The sequence below is a fragment of the Heterodontus francisci genome, chromosome 24, assembly GCF_036365525.1.
Source record: "Heterodontus francisci isolate sHetFra1 chromosome 24, sHetFra1.hap1, whole genome shotgun sequence".
NCBI lineage: Eukaryota > Metazoa > Chordata > Chondrichthyes > Heterodontiformes > Heterodontidae > Heterodontus > Heterodontus francisci.
In genome coordinates, this window is record NC_090394.1 from 17,298,634 (window position 1) to 17,315,987 (window position 17,354).

General features: G+C 44.8%; 1 protein-coding gene across 3 annotated transcripts in view; it reads left to right on the forward strand.

The window, feature by feature from the left end:
* Positions 1 to 17,354, forward strand: part of LOC137383224 (uncharacterized) — a 472,338-nt gene that overhangs the window by 307,910 nt on the left and 147,074 nt on the right. For all 3 annotated transcript variants that reach the window (XM_068055726.1, XM_068055727.1, XM_068055728.1), the window contains exons 44-47: positions 1,877 to 2,233; positions 11,441 to 11,791; positions 15,866 to 15,997; positions 16,324 to 16,473. In XM_068055726.1, coding sequence (XP_067911827.1) covers positions 1,877 to 2,233; positions 11,441 to 11,791; positions 15,866 to 15,997; positions 16,324 to 16,473 — 990 coding nt within the window. The remainder of the gene's footprint in view (positions 1 to 1,876; positions 2,234 to 11,440; positions 11,792 to 15,865; positions 15,998 to 16,323; positions 16,474 to 17,354) is intronic.

Below are 17,354 nucleotides of genomic sequence, written 5' to 3' on the forward strand. Positions count from 1 at the left end.
AAACGGTATACCTGTTGTTGAGGGAAACGGCCACAGGGGATCCCTGCACTGCCTGCTGGTTCCCTTTCCTTCCCCTGACGGTAACCCATCTACCTACTTCTTTTACCTGAGGTGTGACTGCCTCCCTATAACTCCTGTCAATAATCCCCTCCGCCTCCCGAATGATCCGAAGTTCATCCAGCTCCAGCTCCAGTTCCCTAACGCGGTCTGCGAGGAGCTGGAGTTGGGTGCACTTCCCGCAGATGCAGTCAGCAGGGACACTCTTGGCGACCCCTACCTCCCACATTCTGCAGGAGGAACATACAACTGCCTTTACCTCCATTCCCACTATTCTAGATTCCCAATAAATCTACTGAAAAACCAAACGAAAAAAAAGTCAAAACTTGTTCGCTTAGCAATCCGACGGACTGAACTTTTTAAATAAAAAGCTTACCTTATCAACACACTAGAGTCCTTTTTTTTTTGGTTAGAGGAGGAGGGTGTGTGGGAGACACTACACGTGTAGTGTCTCGGGTACTGCCACTGCCCAAATAAATAGTTTTCCCCTACCCAGCAGTCCCCGGTCCTCCGAAACAAAAAAGGGATTAACTTGTAACTTACTGAAATTGACCGCTCAGCTGAAAGTCCGCTCCGCACCTCGTTCTGTCAAGGCTGCTCCTCGCAAAAGACAAAGATTTTAAAACTGCCCAAATAAATAGTTTTCCCCTACCCAGCAGTCCCCGGTCCTCCGAAACAAAAAAGGGATTAACTTGTAACTTACTGAAATTGACCGCTCAGCTGAAAGTCCGCTCCGCACCTCGTTCTGTCAAGGCTGCTCCTCGCAAAAGACAAAGATTTTAAAACTGCCCAAATAAATAGTTTTCCCCTACCCAGCAGTCCCCGGTCCTCCGAAACAAAAAAGGGATTAACTTGTAACTTACTGAAATTGACCGCTCAGCTGAAAGTCCTCTCTTTGTCATAGTTTGTCCACTTGGTTAATTTGACTATGCCCCTTTGTAACATCCTGCTCCCATCTACAATACTTACTGTTCCTCCTAACTGCCTTTGACATCAATAGCAAATATTACGGGTTTGTGGGAGGACACCTAATTTGCAAGGAGCAGGCGCATCCACATTACCAGGTCTCCCAACTACCCCAAACTCTCAGGAAATCCGGCCTCTGGCTATGCAAATTGGAGCTAGGAGGCCTATGTCATAATCTCAACCTGGATCTCCATCCCAGGTAGGTCCTATTTCTGGCCTTTAGGAGGCCAGTATGCCTTTTCTCATCCAGCACCAAGTCTCCAGACTTGCACCAGGTGCCTGTCAATCCAGTGACGTGGGAACCCTGAAGAGGGGAAGGCCCCATTCCCTCCCTACCAGTGTTTTTGTTTGGAGTGGGCAAAGGCTTCACCTCCAAACAAGTCCACGGGAAAATCACAATGCAGGTCTGGGTACATAAGAACATAAGAAATAGGAGCAGGAATTGGCCATTCGGCCCTCAAGCCTGCCCCACCATTCAATAAGATCATGGCTGAACTGCCCTAGACCTCAACTCCTCTTTCGTGCCAGCTTCTCATAGCCCTCAACTCCCTGATATTTCAAAAATCTATCTACCTCCTCTTTGCATCTGGGTGCTGGTGAATTTTGCAGCCATTCAACTCTGCTGTGTTGCAGCAGGAGGCTGCCAGTATAGTCAGGCTGTTTAGGCCCCAAAGTTTATTTGGAACTACAAGGAATATTTTTCTACTAAATATAAAAAAGGTTACAAAAACATAAACTTTCTGAGCCTGAAGAAAGCTAAATGCCTGAATAAATAGACCATTTCATATATAGTAGATGCTGAGCTCTGGTTGCATGCATATCTAAATGAACACTTTAATTCATTTTTCCACAGAGAGTGGGTGTTCCGCAGAATCTGGAGACCAGTGGCTCCTTGAAAATCAACATCTGTAAAATTGCAATCAAAGCAAATATGCTGAGCGATGGTAAAGCAGCCGAGTTTCATTTGGAGACATCATGTGATCCTAAGTACACAGTGCAGGGGGTTTTCAAACACACCATCCCACAGCTGAGTAACCGAGGACTTCCCAGTGAAAGTAGAATTTTCCTGTCTGCTGCAAAGGGAGTGAAAACAGAAGGCTCTTTCCTGCTGCAGTCTGGAAATTGCAAAGTCCGAGCCGATGGTAATTTAAATCCTGGAGCAAAGGCAGAGTGGATGTGGGTGACCGAAACCGATTGCCAGGTTTTACAGGTAGAATGAAGTTAGCATTAACTATGGAAAAACCTTGAAAATCCCGACATAAAGCAATGTTTAAGAGTACTCTGAAGCCTAGTCAATATCAAGCAAATTAGTTTCTGTGGGGAGAATTATCTAGTCCTTATAGAAGTCCAGTAAGTTGCACACATGCCACATCTATGGGACTCAGGCCCGATTTAGGGGTGTTTTAATGTCCTTCCTGCTACCCAAGGTTGATGACCCACCTAAGAATCCTGGACTTCAAATATATTAAATAATATTGATTTGCTCGCCCCTCTGACATGAATCTATGCTTTCTCTTGTTCCTCTAATTATGGTCCTGTCTAGACTAGATCTGAACAGCATTCCCGATGCAGCTCGATAGACCAGTCACATTATTCTCCAAACTGCAATTCAGTATATGAAAAAATTATAGCTCAACCATGGCGAAGCACAAGTAATTGAAGACGTATTTATAAATGTTATTAGAAATTAAATCCAGACACCCTGGCCGAGTTTGGTGATGGGGGAGGGGTGGTGTAAAATTGAGCGGAAGGCTCCGGGAGGCCTTCTCGACCCGCTCCCGCCTGCGCCCCACTTTATGTGGGCCGGAGGAGGCGAGAAACGGGCCGCCTGCACCAGAACAATCAAGGACCTTAAGTGGCCACTTAACGGCTACTTAAGGGCCTTTGCCCGCCTCCACAGGGATTTTACCCGTGGCAAGTGGGCATCCGGGAGATGTGAAAGACCACGCAGTGAAACCTGGCGGTATCTCAGCGCACTGGGGGGGCTCTCAGACAAACGGGCACAGAGTCAGAGTCAGAGTTATACAGCACAGAAACAGGCCCTTCGGCCCATCGTGTCTGTGCTGGCCATCAAGCACCTAACTATTCTAATCCCATTTTCCAGCACTTGGCCCGTAGCCTTGTATGCTATGGCATTTCAAGTACTCATCTAAATACTTCTTAAATGTTGTGAGGGTTCCTGCCGCTACCACCTCTTCAGGCAGTGCGTTCCAGATTCCAACCACCCTCTGGGTGAAATTTTTTTTCATCAAATCCCCTCTAAACCTCCTGCCCCTTATCTTAAATCTATGCCCCCTGGTTATTGACCCCCATCCGCTAAGGGAAAAAGTTTCTTCCTATCTAACCCATCAATGCCCCTCGTAATTTTGTACACCTCAATCATATCTCCCCTCAGCCTTCTCTGCTCTAAGGAAAACAACCCGAGCCTTTTCAGTCTCTCTTCATAGCTGAAATGCTCCAGCCCAGGCAACATCCTGGTGAATCTCTTCTGCAGCCTCTCCAGTGCAATTACATCCTTCTTGTAGTGTGGTGCCCAGAACTGTACACAGTACTCCAGCTGTGGCCTAACTAGCATTTTATATAGCTCCATCATAACCTCCCTGTTCTTATATTCTATGCCTCGGCTAGTAAAGGCAAGTATCCCATATGCCTTCCTAACCACCTTATCTACCTGCGCTGCTACCTTAAGTGATCTATGGACAAGTACACCAAGGTCCCTCTGACCCTCTGTACTTCCTAAGGCCCTACCATCCATTGTATATTCCCTTGCCTTGTTAGTCATCCCAAAATGCATCACCTCACACTTCTCAGGATTAAATTCTATTTTCCGCTGCTCCGCCCATCTCACCACCCATCTATGTCGTCGTGTAATCCAAAGCTTGAGGGCCACCCCCGCTTCCCCAACCACCACCAGGACCCTAGACGCCCCCCTTTCCCCCAAACGATCATCACTGATTAGTCCGGTGAGGCAACCCTAACTTGCCTGGGCTCCTGGCTCCATGTCCTCGGCTGGGCTGCAGTCCCAGCAGTGGTCACCATTCCCAGTGACACTGCTGGGTCTAAGAGCTGCCAGCCGATGATTGGCCGGCAGGTCAATGAGGCGGGGCTTCCTCCCTCAAGCGGGTGGAAGCCCTGCCTCGGAACAATTAAAGTCCGGGAACCCGTAAAATGTGGGTCGGATCCCCGGGCCGGGCAGAAGCGGGTTCACCACCGACTTTTACATCAAAGGCCAAATCCCATCCGCCCGACGTAAAATCCAGCCCCCTGAATCTGGAAAGTTTTTAATTAACTCTTTTAATCTTTTAATCTCTTTCATTTATGCTTGAAATCAGACAGCTTGCAAATTAAATTGTTGGGAAGATTTCATCAAATTTCACCAAAAGTTTGCCGTTTTATAGTTAAGTAAGTTTCACAATTGTGATGATTGTATTAAAAACAGGAGATACTGGAAATACAAAGCACGTCAGTTAGCATCTCTGAAGAGAAAAGACCAATGTAACCTTTTGTCAGAACCTTTCAGTTAACCTACTTTGTTATCTTTGCAAATACTGACTAAGGTGTCATGTATTTCCAGCATTTTCCATTTTTGTTTCAGATTTCCAGTATTTGCATTTTCCTTTTCATTTGTAATTATTCCAATTACATTTACTCTAATATTTTACCCAGGAAATCAAAATCACGATCTAAAAAAGTGGTGGAAGCAGATTCTATCTTAGCCTTTAAAACTGGATATATACCTAAAAAGGAAAAATTTACAGGGGTATGTGGGAAAGAACAGGGTAGTGGCACTAATTGGATAGCATTTTCAAAGAGCTGGCACATTCAAGATGGGCCGAATGGCTGTCTCCTATTCTGTATGATTCTATGACTGCTGTAAATGCCCTTTGATCTGCAGTAACCACAAGGAGGCTGGCATTCCAATTTTTGGGAGGTACAAAAGTGGTGAATAGGACGCCAGTAATTCGGGCATGGGTCAAATACATTAGGTACACATGTTCTAAAACCAGTGATAAATTCCAGTGGAATTAGCTGCTGGCAAAAGATGCAGCTACACCCAAAGTGGTGCATATGTCCAAAGCTGCTGTCCCAGAAATTGTGTCACTTACACCATAAATCTACTTGACTTACATTAAGCAAAGTAACCGACATGGCATATCAAAACAGAAGATGTTTGCATTCACAGGCTTTGAATGTCCACAAACTTTGTCTGAAATATTAGCTTTGACTGAAATATTTTTTTATTAATTATGGAAGGATTCTGCAAGCTAATTTTCAGCATTCCAGGCAGGAAAATCTTAATGCTTCACACCCTTTCCCTCATGGAGCTCTTACCATGGGGTTCACTGTGCATATTCCCATGTCCTTATGAGGGAAGCAGAACAGATGCAAGAAGAAGAGGAAATTACAGAGGTACACAGGATATGGTAGATAAAGGAGAAGCATACCAACTATAAGGTACCCTTCCATCAGAGTCTACAGACCATGTCACTCCTTTGATAATGTCTCAGAAGATGTTGGCTTAAAGGAGCAGTGGTTGAATAAAAGAAAAAATAGGGCTTAAATTTTGCCACAGAGGCAGGAGACAGGGGCTGGGTTTGTTTTCGGGTCAGAAACCAGCCTCCAGGGAGAAACTGATTAATGTTAAAGCTTTTCACGTGAGTGAGCCCTTAATTGGCATGGAGACAAATCACTATACACCATACAACAGTCAGGTTGATGGGTGATAAATGGTTTGTGACTGTTGGAATGATGACTGCAGAAGGAGAATATCAAGTCAACGTAAAGTGTCAGTTCGGCACTGGTGTGTCATGCAACATCATGACTTTCACAGACCTGTACGAAACGACTCAACATGGCCTTCGAAAGTAAGTTGAGGCTAAACGATGACCCCATACTAGTGCCAAGAGGGGCGGCACAGTGGCACAGTGGTTAGCACCGCAGCCTCACAGCTCCAGCGACCCGGGTTCAATTCTGGGTACTGCCTGTGTGGAGTTTGCAAGTTCTCCCTGTGTCTGCGTGGGTTTCCTCCGGGTGCTCCGGTTTCCTCCCACATGCCAAAGACTTGCAGGTTGATAGGTTAATTGGCCTTTATAAATTGCCCCTAGTATAGGTAGGTGGTAGGGAAATATAGGGACAGGTGGGGATGTGGTAGGAATATGGGATTAGTGTAGGATTAGTATAAATGGGTGGTTGATGGTCGGCACAGACTCGGTGGGCTGAAGGGCCTGTTTCAGTGCTGTATCTCTAAACTAAACTAAAGGACAAATTACTCTGAGAGCCCAATGCAATGGCAAGAATGAAGATCTGGAGTTCCAGATGATAGACGACAAGCAAAAGCCAGTCATCTCAGCCGGTGCAAGTCTAAAGGTTGGACTGATAACCCTCAATGTGCAAAAAGAGACATGTCACAGCACACTAAACCATTGATCACAGAACAGATCCTAGAGGAGTACAACACCGTGTTTACAGGTTTAGGATGTCTTCCTGGAGAATATCATCTCGAAGTAGATGAGAGGGTAAGACCAATTCAGCATCTGCTGAGGAAAGTTCCAGCTGCCCTCAAGGCCAGCCTGAAAGACAATATAAAGGACTGGAAAAGAAGGGAGTAATCAAGAAAGTGACAACTCCTACAGAATGGATTAGCAGCATGGTAGCAACCTGGAACGCTGAGAGTATGCATCGACCCAAAGGATCTAAATAAAGCTCAGAAGAGATCTCACTACCCCATGCCAACCATCAAAGAAATTTTGCCACAACTTGCAAAGGGGAAAATCTTCACTACCCTAGATGCAAAGGATGGTTACTGGCAAGTGAAGCTGCATGACAGCAGCAGCTTTCTAACTATGTTCTGGACGCCGTTCGGGAGATACAGATGCTTGTGCATGCCGTTTGGCATTTTCATGGCTCCAGAGGAGTGTCAATGCAGACAGCATGAGATGGTTAGTGATCTTCCTGGAGTGGAAGCTATAGTGGATGATCTGCAAGTTTATGGATGCAGAGACTCAATTGAAGAAGTCATTGCTGACCATGATCAAAATCTAGTATGACTGCTGGACAGAGCTCGCCAGATGAACCAAGCTGAACAAGAAAAAATTGTAATCAAAGATTCCCGAAGTCAAGTACATAGGCCATGTACTGACAGCAAAAAGTATTCGCCCAGATCCCGAAAAGGTGAGAGCAGTAGCAGCGATGCGGTGACCCACAGATGTAAAAGCAGTACAACGGTTTGTTGAATTTGTCAACTATTTAGCAAAATTCTTGCCCAATTTGTCGTCGGAGAGTGAACCATTACGCCAAAGCACTGCTAAGGACGTGCAGTTGTATTGGGGCACAGAACAAGAAGCAGCATTCACTAAAATCAAGCAACTAGTGACGGAAACGCCAGTGCTGAACTACTATGCCGTAAATGACGAAGTCACCCTGCAGTGTGACGCCAGCGAGATAGGACTTGGAGCAACCCTAACGCAGCAAGAACAACCAGTTGTTTTTGCATCCAGGGCGTTAACAGAAGCGGTACAATGCTACACTCAGATCAAGAAAGAATGCCCGGCCATTGTCTTTGCATGTGGACATTTTCATCAATACCTACTTGGAAGAGACAGCGTGACAGTCGAGTCCAACTACAAGCCGCTTCAAAGCATTTTCCTCAAGCTGCTACCATCTGCTGCACAGTGTCTGCATAGAATGTTACTCCGGTTACAGAGATATCATCTGAAGGTGACATACAAGCAAGGGAAACAGATGTACATCGCTGACATGCTGTCGAGAGCAGCACTTCCTATGAATAAAGTAGAGGATATTACGACAGAGTGTGAAATCTTCCAAATCCAACTTGAAGTTGCAGCTCAACGTGCTCAGGAAGTCATCAACCCAGCAGAGACATTGAATCTGAGAGACAAGCACTTTACTCAAATCAAGCGAACTACCCAACAAGATGCAACTCTCCAAGTGTTGCAATAAGTAGTGATGAAAGGATGGCCTGAAAGCATCAAGGACATTCCTATGGCCACAATTTTTTCTTGTTCAGCTTGGTTCATCTGGCGAGCTCTGCCCAGCAGTCGTACTAGATTTTGATCATGGTCAGCAATGACTTCTTCAATTGAGTTTCTGCATCCATAAACTTGCAGATCATCCACTTTCGCGTATTGGGCTTACAAAGATGAATTGACAGCCCAAGATGGCATCTTGTACAAAGGAAATAGAGTCCCTAAGGAGTTGAGAGGAGAGATGCTAAAGCGCATCCATGCAAGCCACCAAGGAATTGAGTTAAGTCTGAGGAAGGAAAGAGAAGTGCTCTACTGTTCAAACACGAGCATCAAATCAAGGACCACATCAGCCAGTGCAGTGCATGTAACGTGTACCAAGATAAGCAGGCAAAAGAGCTGCTGACGACACATGACATCCCAGACATACCATGGATGAAGCTGGGAGTAGACCTATTCACTCTCGCAGGAACTGTTTATCTAGTCACTGTAGACTATTATTCTGACTACTGAGAAATAGACCAGCCGACTTCAACAACTACTGGTGAGATTGTAGAATGCCTGAAAGCACACTTCAGTTGTTACGGCATTCCAGACATTGTGATGTGAACTGAGGGCCATTGTTGCTCGAGTGAAGAATTCAGCTGCTTCATAAAGGATTGGAAAATTCAACACCATACATCATGTCCACACTATTCCCAGTTAAATGGAAAGGCTGAGGTGGCAGTGAAGATCGCCAAAGGAACCATAAAGAAAGTGAGCAAATCCAGCACAGATATATACAGATGTCGAGTGGAGAAACACACCAACTGAAGGCATGGAAAGTAGTCCAGTACAAAGACTAATGTCATGCTGCACCAAACTACTCTTCCAATAGCAAAAACGCAACTGAAGGCAGAAGTAGTAACAGGCATGAGTGACAAAATCAAGGTGAAGCAGCAGAAAGCCAAATTTCGCTTGGACTAAACTGCCAGACTTTTGCCAGAATTGAACATTGGAGAGCTAGTAAGGGTAGAAGTCAACAAGAGTCAGCTCAAGTAGCAAATTGGGACCTGCATAGAGCATTTGTCACCTCGATCGTACGCGGTGGAAGTGAACGACCAGATATACCGTCACAACAGCAAGCCCATACGCACAACTGGAGAAGCTGTTCGGTCACTACAGGCAGCCGATCAGGAGGATGTGAACTCACCATCTGCACAGACCACAGATCAACCATCAGTCCCAGAGGTCCACAGCACCCCAACAACGGAAATGGAAAAACAACAGCTACCACAGCAACAAGAAGTGACACAGGAACACTCCCCAGAGAAGGAAAATCACCCAGATGAACAGCCAAGGACAATGTGTATGTGCATCATGAAGAGATTGGCATGATTTAAAGACTAGTTGTGCAATGCATGTGCAGAGACTGCGAATGCATGAGAACAGTTGTATGCATAGTGGGTAACTTGGGCAACTCACAGTGTACATGATAATACATGCAAATTTTTTTTGTGTTTTTTGTATGAAAAGGGGGATGTTTGGGATCAAAATGCAGTATTGTACTAATGTGCCTCCTGGCTTTCCGTAGTCATGTGACTGCTACCATGAGGCACTAACTGCAGCCATCACAAGGCAGTTCAATAAAGACACAGTACAAGCAAGACTTGTCCTGTGAGCTCGTAACAGAGAGACAGGTAATCCCTCTACAGGTTGGTCTTTTTCTGTCCCCCTCCCAGGCAGGCAGTGAGGGCTGGTAGGTCTGCCAGGAGCACTGGTAGCACAGCCTGCCATTGGGTGCCCGTCTCCAGGCAGTTGATCTGCTCCCAGTCATGTCAGGAAACTGCAGGCCGACTGGAAGATCCCAGTCGGCCTCCTAAACTTACCTTTGACAAGGCTCTTAATGAGCCAAATTACCTGCCCACCTCATGGGGGAGGGCGGCCTTCCTGGGGCTCAAAATCTCCTCCCCCTAAATGGCCAACGCTGGGAGCAATGTCATGAGACTGGCACACCAGCTGACACTGGTGTTGGTGGAGCACATGCTCCCCCACCCTGCCCAACCTTATTCCAGACTTTGGGGGTCTGAAAAATTCATCCCATAGGAAAGACTGTTTCCTTTTGCAAACTGATCTCCAAACACCCTTTCACCTCAAAAGCCAAAGAACAGATATATCTTTGAATACCTTATACCAAAGTGGCATAAATTGTGTGTTACAACCAGGTGAGGAAGGGATCTCAGGCTCCCCTCTGGCCCCTTTCCTGTTTTGGCCTTAACAGGGTTTAACTTTTAAAAACACAGCGGTTTAGCTTCATTTAAGTGAGTCTTCAAGAAAGGGTTAGTTAGATATAGTTCTTAGTGCTAAAGGGATCAAGGGATACGGGGAGAAAGCTGGAACAGGGTACTGAGTTTGGAGGATCAGCCATGATCGTATTGAATGGAGGTGCAGGTTCGAAGGGCCGAATGGCCTAGTCCTGCTCCTATTTTTCTATGTTTCTATGTTTCTATGTCTTACTCGCTGCTCTCTAATTATAATTGTAAATGAACAAATCATACAGGTTTTCTTAGGTTTAAACAAGAAAGGTGTAAGTTTATTGCACCCATGTTAGCATGCATCTAAGAGAAACACACACACAAATAGATACAGAGGGGGAGAAAGAATAAATGTGGGGAGGTGGTTGAAGTAGTAAATGGAATTCAGTTTCTGTCTTTGATTTGGATGCAAAGTCCTTGATTGGAGTTGAAGTCTTACAGTTCTCGTTAGGGCCCAGTGCACACTTTCAAACTTGCTTCTCTGGTACCAGAAGGCTGAAGAGCCTGTCTTGAGGCTTAAGCTGTTTCTGTGGGTCCCTTGGACTTTGCTTGAGAGAAATAGACAGAGTGAGAGAGAGGGGCCTTCCTTCTCTTTGGTCTTCAAATTGCAGTCTGCCCTTTCTGTGTGGCACAATTCAAAAAGTCCCCAGGTTGGCCAGCAGGTTAGTCATGTGACCAACTGTTTGTTTGAAACAGCATAATCTGCGAGGATTGTTGATTTCAAAAATTCTCCAGTCACACTCAGTGGGGGGGAACGGGCGGAGATTTGTATTTGTCTCTTACAAAGTTAGTGGCTCTCAATGTCTTTTGATCCCCACTATTGACAAAACCCATCTCGCTAATGGAATCAGTGAGCACTCCCATTGTCCCTCTACGCAACTGTCTCTCAGAATGCAAATGTGCAGCCATGTTTTAGCTGTTCAGCTCTGTGGTCCTTTTAAACAAGTTATGTTCAATGTCCAGTAAAAAGTTCAAATCATGTTCTATATGACACAATTAATATGTTTCCATTTGGCAGGTGTGGTTTCCGTCACATGGGATTACCCACTTTTTAAAGAAATGAACATTTTTATTTCAGTCAAATGTTTAAGATGAACTTTTTTTGTAAGATATTGACCAAAATTTTTTCTTCTATTTTAGAATTTTAAGATTCCAGCTCAATCACAATGTAATGGATCCATTCAGATTGAAGGTTGTAAAGCAGAACTTCTAACCAGTGTGGAATTGGAAGGCAACAGTGCTTACCTGGAGCTAAACTCAGAGTGTGACCCAAAAGTCAACATAGAGGTCATATTTGAACACAAATTACCAGTATTAGAAGGGATTCCAGCACACAATAAGTTATTTTTTACAGCAGAAAGACACTTAAAATCTGAGTTTGAAATGGATTTGAAGTTGGGCACTTGCAATCTTCTAGCAAGTGGAGGTCTTCAAGTGAAAAATAAAACAGAATTAAACTTCTTGATAAAGAATAAATGCAAAAAGCTGCAGGTATGTTTATATTATTTTTACCTAATTATTTAAGTTTTAGTGAAATATTTGTTGACTCCTCTATACATTTGTAATGAGGATGTATTGCATCATTGTTAGCCAATTCTATTCTGTCAAGTGCGTGGCCAGAGCAGTGAGATATCATAAATGTCCGTGAATCATTGTACCTACGATTCCAGCCACTGACTGATAAAAATGTTGAAGTGATGTGATAGATTCTTAACTGCCCACTGAAATGGCATAGCAAGCCACTAAGTTGTATCAGACTGTTACAGAAAAATCAAAAAAGAATCAAACTGGATTATACCTTACCGCCATTATCCCAGATTTTTCCATCACCATCCCTGGAATGCCCTGTCCCACCAGCAGGACAGACCCAGCAGAGGTGGAGACACAGTGGTATACAGTGAGGAGTGAGTGGCCCTGGAAGTCCTCAACAACTCCGGACCCCATGAAGTCTCATGGCATCAGGTCAAATATGGGCAAGGTAATTTCCTACTGATTACCACCCTACCACCCTCCGTCAGCTGGTGAATCAATACTCCTCCATGCTGAACACCACTTGGAAGAAGAATTGAGGGTAGCAAGGTACAAAATATACTCTGGGTGGGGGACTTCAATGTCCATCACCCCTACTGACCAAGCTGGCCGGGTCCTGAAGGACATATTTGCCTGACTGGGCCTGCAGCAGGTGGGAGAGAACAAACAAAAAGGAAAAACCTACTTGATCTGGCCCACGCCATTCAACCTCTTGCAGATGCATCTGTCCATGACAGTATTGGTAGAGTGACCACTGCACAGTCCTTGTGGAGATGAAGTCCTGTCTTCACACTGAGGATGCCCTCCATATTTTGTGTGGTGCCACCGCCCTGCTAAATGAGATTGATTTCGAACAGATCTAGCAACTTAAAACTGGGGATCCATGAGGCGCTGTGGGCCATCAGCAGCAGCAGAATTGTATTCAGCCATAATCTGTAACCTCAAGGCCCAGCATACCATGGCCATCAAGCCAGGGGATCAACCCTGAATCAATGAAGAGTGCAAGAGAGCGTGCCAGGGCAGCACCAGGCATTCCTAAAAATGAGGTGGTACCCTGGTGAAGCGACACCACAGGACTGCATACATGCTAAACAGCAGAAGCAGCATGCAATAGATAGAGCTAAGTGATCCCACAACCAACTGACCAGATCAAAACTCTGCAGACCGACCACATCTGAGTGTGAATGGTGGTGGACAATTAAGCAACTAACCAGAGGAGGAAGCTCCACAAACATTTCCGTCCTCAGTGATGAGGGAACCCAGGACGCCGTGCAAAAGACATGGCTGAAGTGTTTGCAACCATCTTCAGCCAGAAGTGCTGAGTGGATGATCCATCTCGGCCTCCTCCTGAGGTCCCAGCAATACAGATGCCATTCATTCACTGCATATGATATCAAGAAACAGCTGAAGGCACCGAATACAGCAAAGGCTATGGGCCCTGACAACATTCTGGCAATAGTACTGAAGACTTGTGCTCCAGAACTAGCCGTGCCCCTAGTCAAGCTGTTCCAGTACAGCTACAACACTGGCATCTACCTGACAATGTGGAAAATTGCCCAGGTCTGTCCTGTCCACAAAAAGCAGGATAAGTCCAATCTAGCCAATTATCATCCCAACAGTCTACTCTCAATTGTCAGCAAAGTGATGAAAAGTGTCATTGACAGTGCTATCAAGTGGCACGTACTCAGCAATAACCTGCTCAGTGACGCTCAATTTGGGTTCTAACAGGGCCACTCAGTTCCAGACCTCATTACAGCCTTGGTCCAAACATAGACAAAAGAGCTGAATTCCAGAGGTGAGGTGAGAGTTTCTGCCCTTGACATCAAGGCAGCATTTGACTGAGTGTGGCATGAAGAAGCCCTAGAAAAATTGAAGTCAATGGGAATCAGGGGGAAAACTCTCCACAGGTTGAAGTCATACCTAGCACAAAGGAAGATGATTGTGTTTGTTGGAGGCCAATCATCTCAGTCCCAGGACAATACTGCAGGAGTTCCATCTTCAGCTGTTTCATCAATGACCTTCCCTCCAGTATAAGGTCAGAAGTGGGGATGTTCGCTGATGATTGCACAATGTTCAGCACCATTCGCAGCTCCACTGATACTGAAGCAGTCCATGCCCACACGCAGCAAGACCTGGACAACATTCGAGCTTGAGCTGATAAGTGGCAAGTAACATTCACACCACACACGTGGCAGGCAACGACCATCTCCAACAAGAGAGAATTTAGCCATCTCCCCTTGACGTTCAACAACATTACCATCACTGAATCCCTCGCCATCAACATCCTGTGGGTTACCGTTGATCAGAAACTTAACTGGGCCAGCCATATAAATACTGTGGCTAAAAGATTAGGTCAAAGGCTGGGAATTCTGTGGCGAGTAACTCATCTCCTGACTCCCCAAAGCCTGTCCACCAACTCGCCAAGGCTTCTTCGACAGCATCTTCCAAACCCGAAACCTCTACCACCTACCACAAGAGCGGCAGATACATGGGAACACGACCAACTGCAAGTTCCCCTCCAAACCACGCACCATCCTGACTTGGAATTATATCACCGATCCTTCACTGTCGTTGGGTCAAAATCCTGGAACTCCCTTTGTGCTAGATATGACTCCAACCTGTGGAGAGCTTTCCCCCTGATTCCCTTCCTAACAGCACTGTGGGTATACCTACACCACAAGGACTGCATTGATTCAAGAAGGCAACTCACCACCACCTTCTCAAGGGCAATTCGGGATGGGCAATAAATGCTGGCCATGCCAGCGACGCCCACATCCCATGAAAGAATAATAAAACTACAAGGCAGAGGTCAAGAGTCTGATGGAATGCTCTCCGCTTGCCTGGTGGAGTACAGCTCCAACAACACTCAAGAAGCTCGCCACCATCCAGGACAAAGCAGCCCATTTGATCAACATCCCATCCACCACCTTAAATATTCACTCCTTCCACCACTGGTGCACAGTGGCAGCAGTGTGTATCATCTACAAGATGCACTGCAACAACTCACCAAGGCTCCTTCAGCAGCACCTTTCCAAGCCCGCGACCTGTAGCACCTAGCAGGACAAGGGCAGTAGACATATGGGAACACCCCACCACCTGCCAGTTCCCCTCCAAGTGACACACCATCCTGTCTTGGAACTATATTGCCGTTCCTTCACTGTCGCTGGGTCAAAATCCTGGAACTCTCTCCCTAAGATGCACCTGCAGTACATGGACTGCAGCGGTTAAAGAAGGCAACTCACCGCCACCTTAGTTTAGTTTAGTGATACAGCACTGAAACAGGCCCTTCGGCCCACCAAGTCTGTGCCGACCATCAACCACCCATTTATACTAATCCTACACTAATCCCATATTCCTACCACATCCCCACCTGTCCCTATATTTCCCTACCACCTACCTATACTAGGGGAAATTTATAGTGGCCAATTTACCTACCAACCTGCAAGTCTTTTTGGCTTGTGGGAGGAAACCGGAGCACCCGGAGAAAACCCACGCAGACACAGGGAGAACTTGCAAACTCCACACAGGCAGTACCCAGAATTGAACCCGGGTTGTTGGAGCTGTGAGGCTGCGGTGCTAACCACTGCGCCACTGTGCCGCCCACCTTCTCAAGGATAATTAGGGATGGGCAATAAATAATGGCCTTGCCAGTGACGCCCACATCCCATGAATGAATAAAAACAAAGCCAAGCTAAACTTTGATATCTGGCATTTCTATTTAATCACAGATCACTGCCTTTATTGAATTGTCTTTTTATTTATATATTATATATATATTTATTTGGAGGTGAAATTCTTTTTGGGTGATTACTAATTCCCAATGGATAAGGAACACAGGCCAAGTGTAAAATGGGCTCTGCTTCATTATCACTCATTTAGAGCCATTACCAAGATGTATTTCACTTTGAGCTTTTATAAGCTTACTTGAGCATGCGTCTGTTGTAAATAGTCCTTTGTCTCAAAAAAGGCTGTTTGGCTTTTTTTAATTTTTATATATTATATATATTCATAAGTAATTAATTTGCTCTGTTTCAGAATCTGGGAGCACCACTGAAAATTAATGGGTCAGGTTATATTGCGATGAATGGAGTTAGCTTTGGATCACAGATACAGATAAATGTTGATCAAGCTAAACTGGAAGGCCTGCTCACTTTGGAGGCTGGTGCTGTAAGTACAATGTGAAGCTTTGGTCTTGTCTTATTGACACCACAGTGGAATGAAGAGAAAAAGAGACCAAGGGCAAAAAGTACATAATTGGTCAGCAGGGCAGGATAATAGTTACTTCAGTGTGATAAGTTATATTACACTGTAAAACATAATTATAAAATCCCCTAATGAAAGTTGCAGTTAACAAAATAAAACATGCTGATTTGACACTTCATACTCACTGGAGATAGTCAGGTTTAATTCCTTGAACTGTTATCAAATCAATATGGAATGCCTAACGTCTGCAGTTACCAATAATAATTTTGACACCTTTTTTCCCCTCTAAGAATAAGCATGCAATTAATGCCTCATTGTTCCACAACATTGATGGTGCCTCACGACTTGGAATTCCAGAAAACGCAGTCGTGGCTTTAACAGCTGAGAAACAGGGCGACGTGTATAAGCGGTCCATACGATTTATTGTTGATCGCAAGCAGGTAAAGTAAAAATGCGAACACCATCTATTGTAATTAGAGAAGAGTAGCTAAACGATTGCAGACATATGAAACCAAATTTGCATATCTGTAAAGCTGCACCCACCATTCCAAATCCTGACTTTTTATTAATAAGGTATAACTTCACATTCTTTTATTTTGTGGTAGTATCTCATAAAGCATCAGTGATCCACTGTGTAATTTTTTTAGAGGAACTATTGAAGGATTTTTGAAGTGTTTTTTAAACTATGAAATAATTCATACAGTTAGATTATCATGACATCATCCTGCATGTTTCTTTATCATTCATTTGGTGCAGTGCTCTGGAGTGTGAGACAGATGATTACTTCACAATATGACAAAAAAGTGGGTTGAGAGGTCATAAGCAGCAATTACTGAAAAGTAAATTTAGAACATGCATCATCATTTACTCAAAGTGTGATTAATGCTTGAAATAATCTATGTAGGAAGATAACAGAGACAGCAATATTGGGGTCATTCAAAATGTAATTAGATGTCATGATTTATTAGAAGGATGAGTTTAGTTATGCCAAATGGTAACTTCTTTCCAGCCTCCTAATCACTCTTCAAATCCAATGATCAGTCATTTGCTCCCTCACCACCCCCACTGCACGCCCCCCCCACCCCCCCGCCCCCAATCAATCCAGGTCCTGTAGCTCCATCAAATTATCATTTTTTTAAAATTACATTTCTATGGCACCTTTACCATAGAAAAACATTCCAAATGCTTCACAGTTTGTGGTAAATGGGAACATCACCACCTGCAAGTTCCCCTCCAAGTCACACACCATCCTGACTTGGAACTATTTCGCCGTTCCTTCACTGTCACTGAGTCAAAATCCTGGAACTCCCTTCCTAACAGC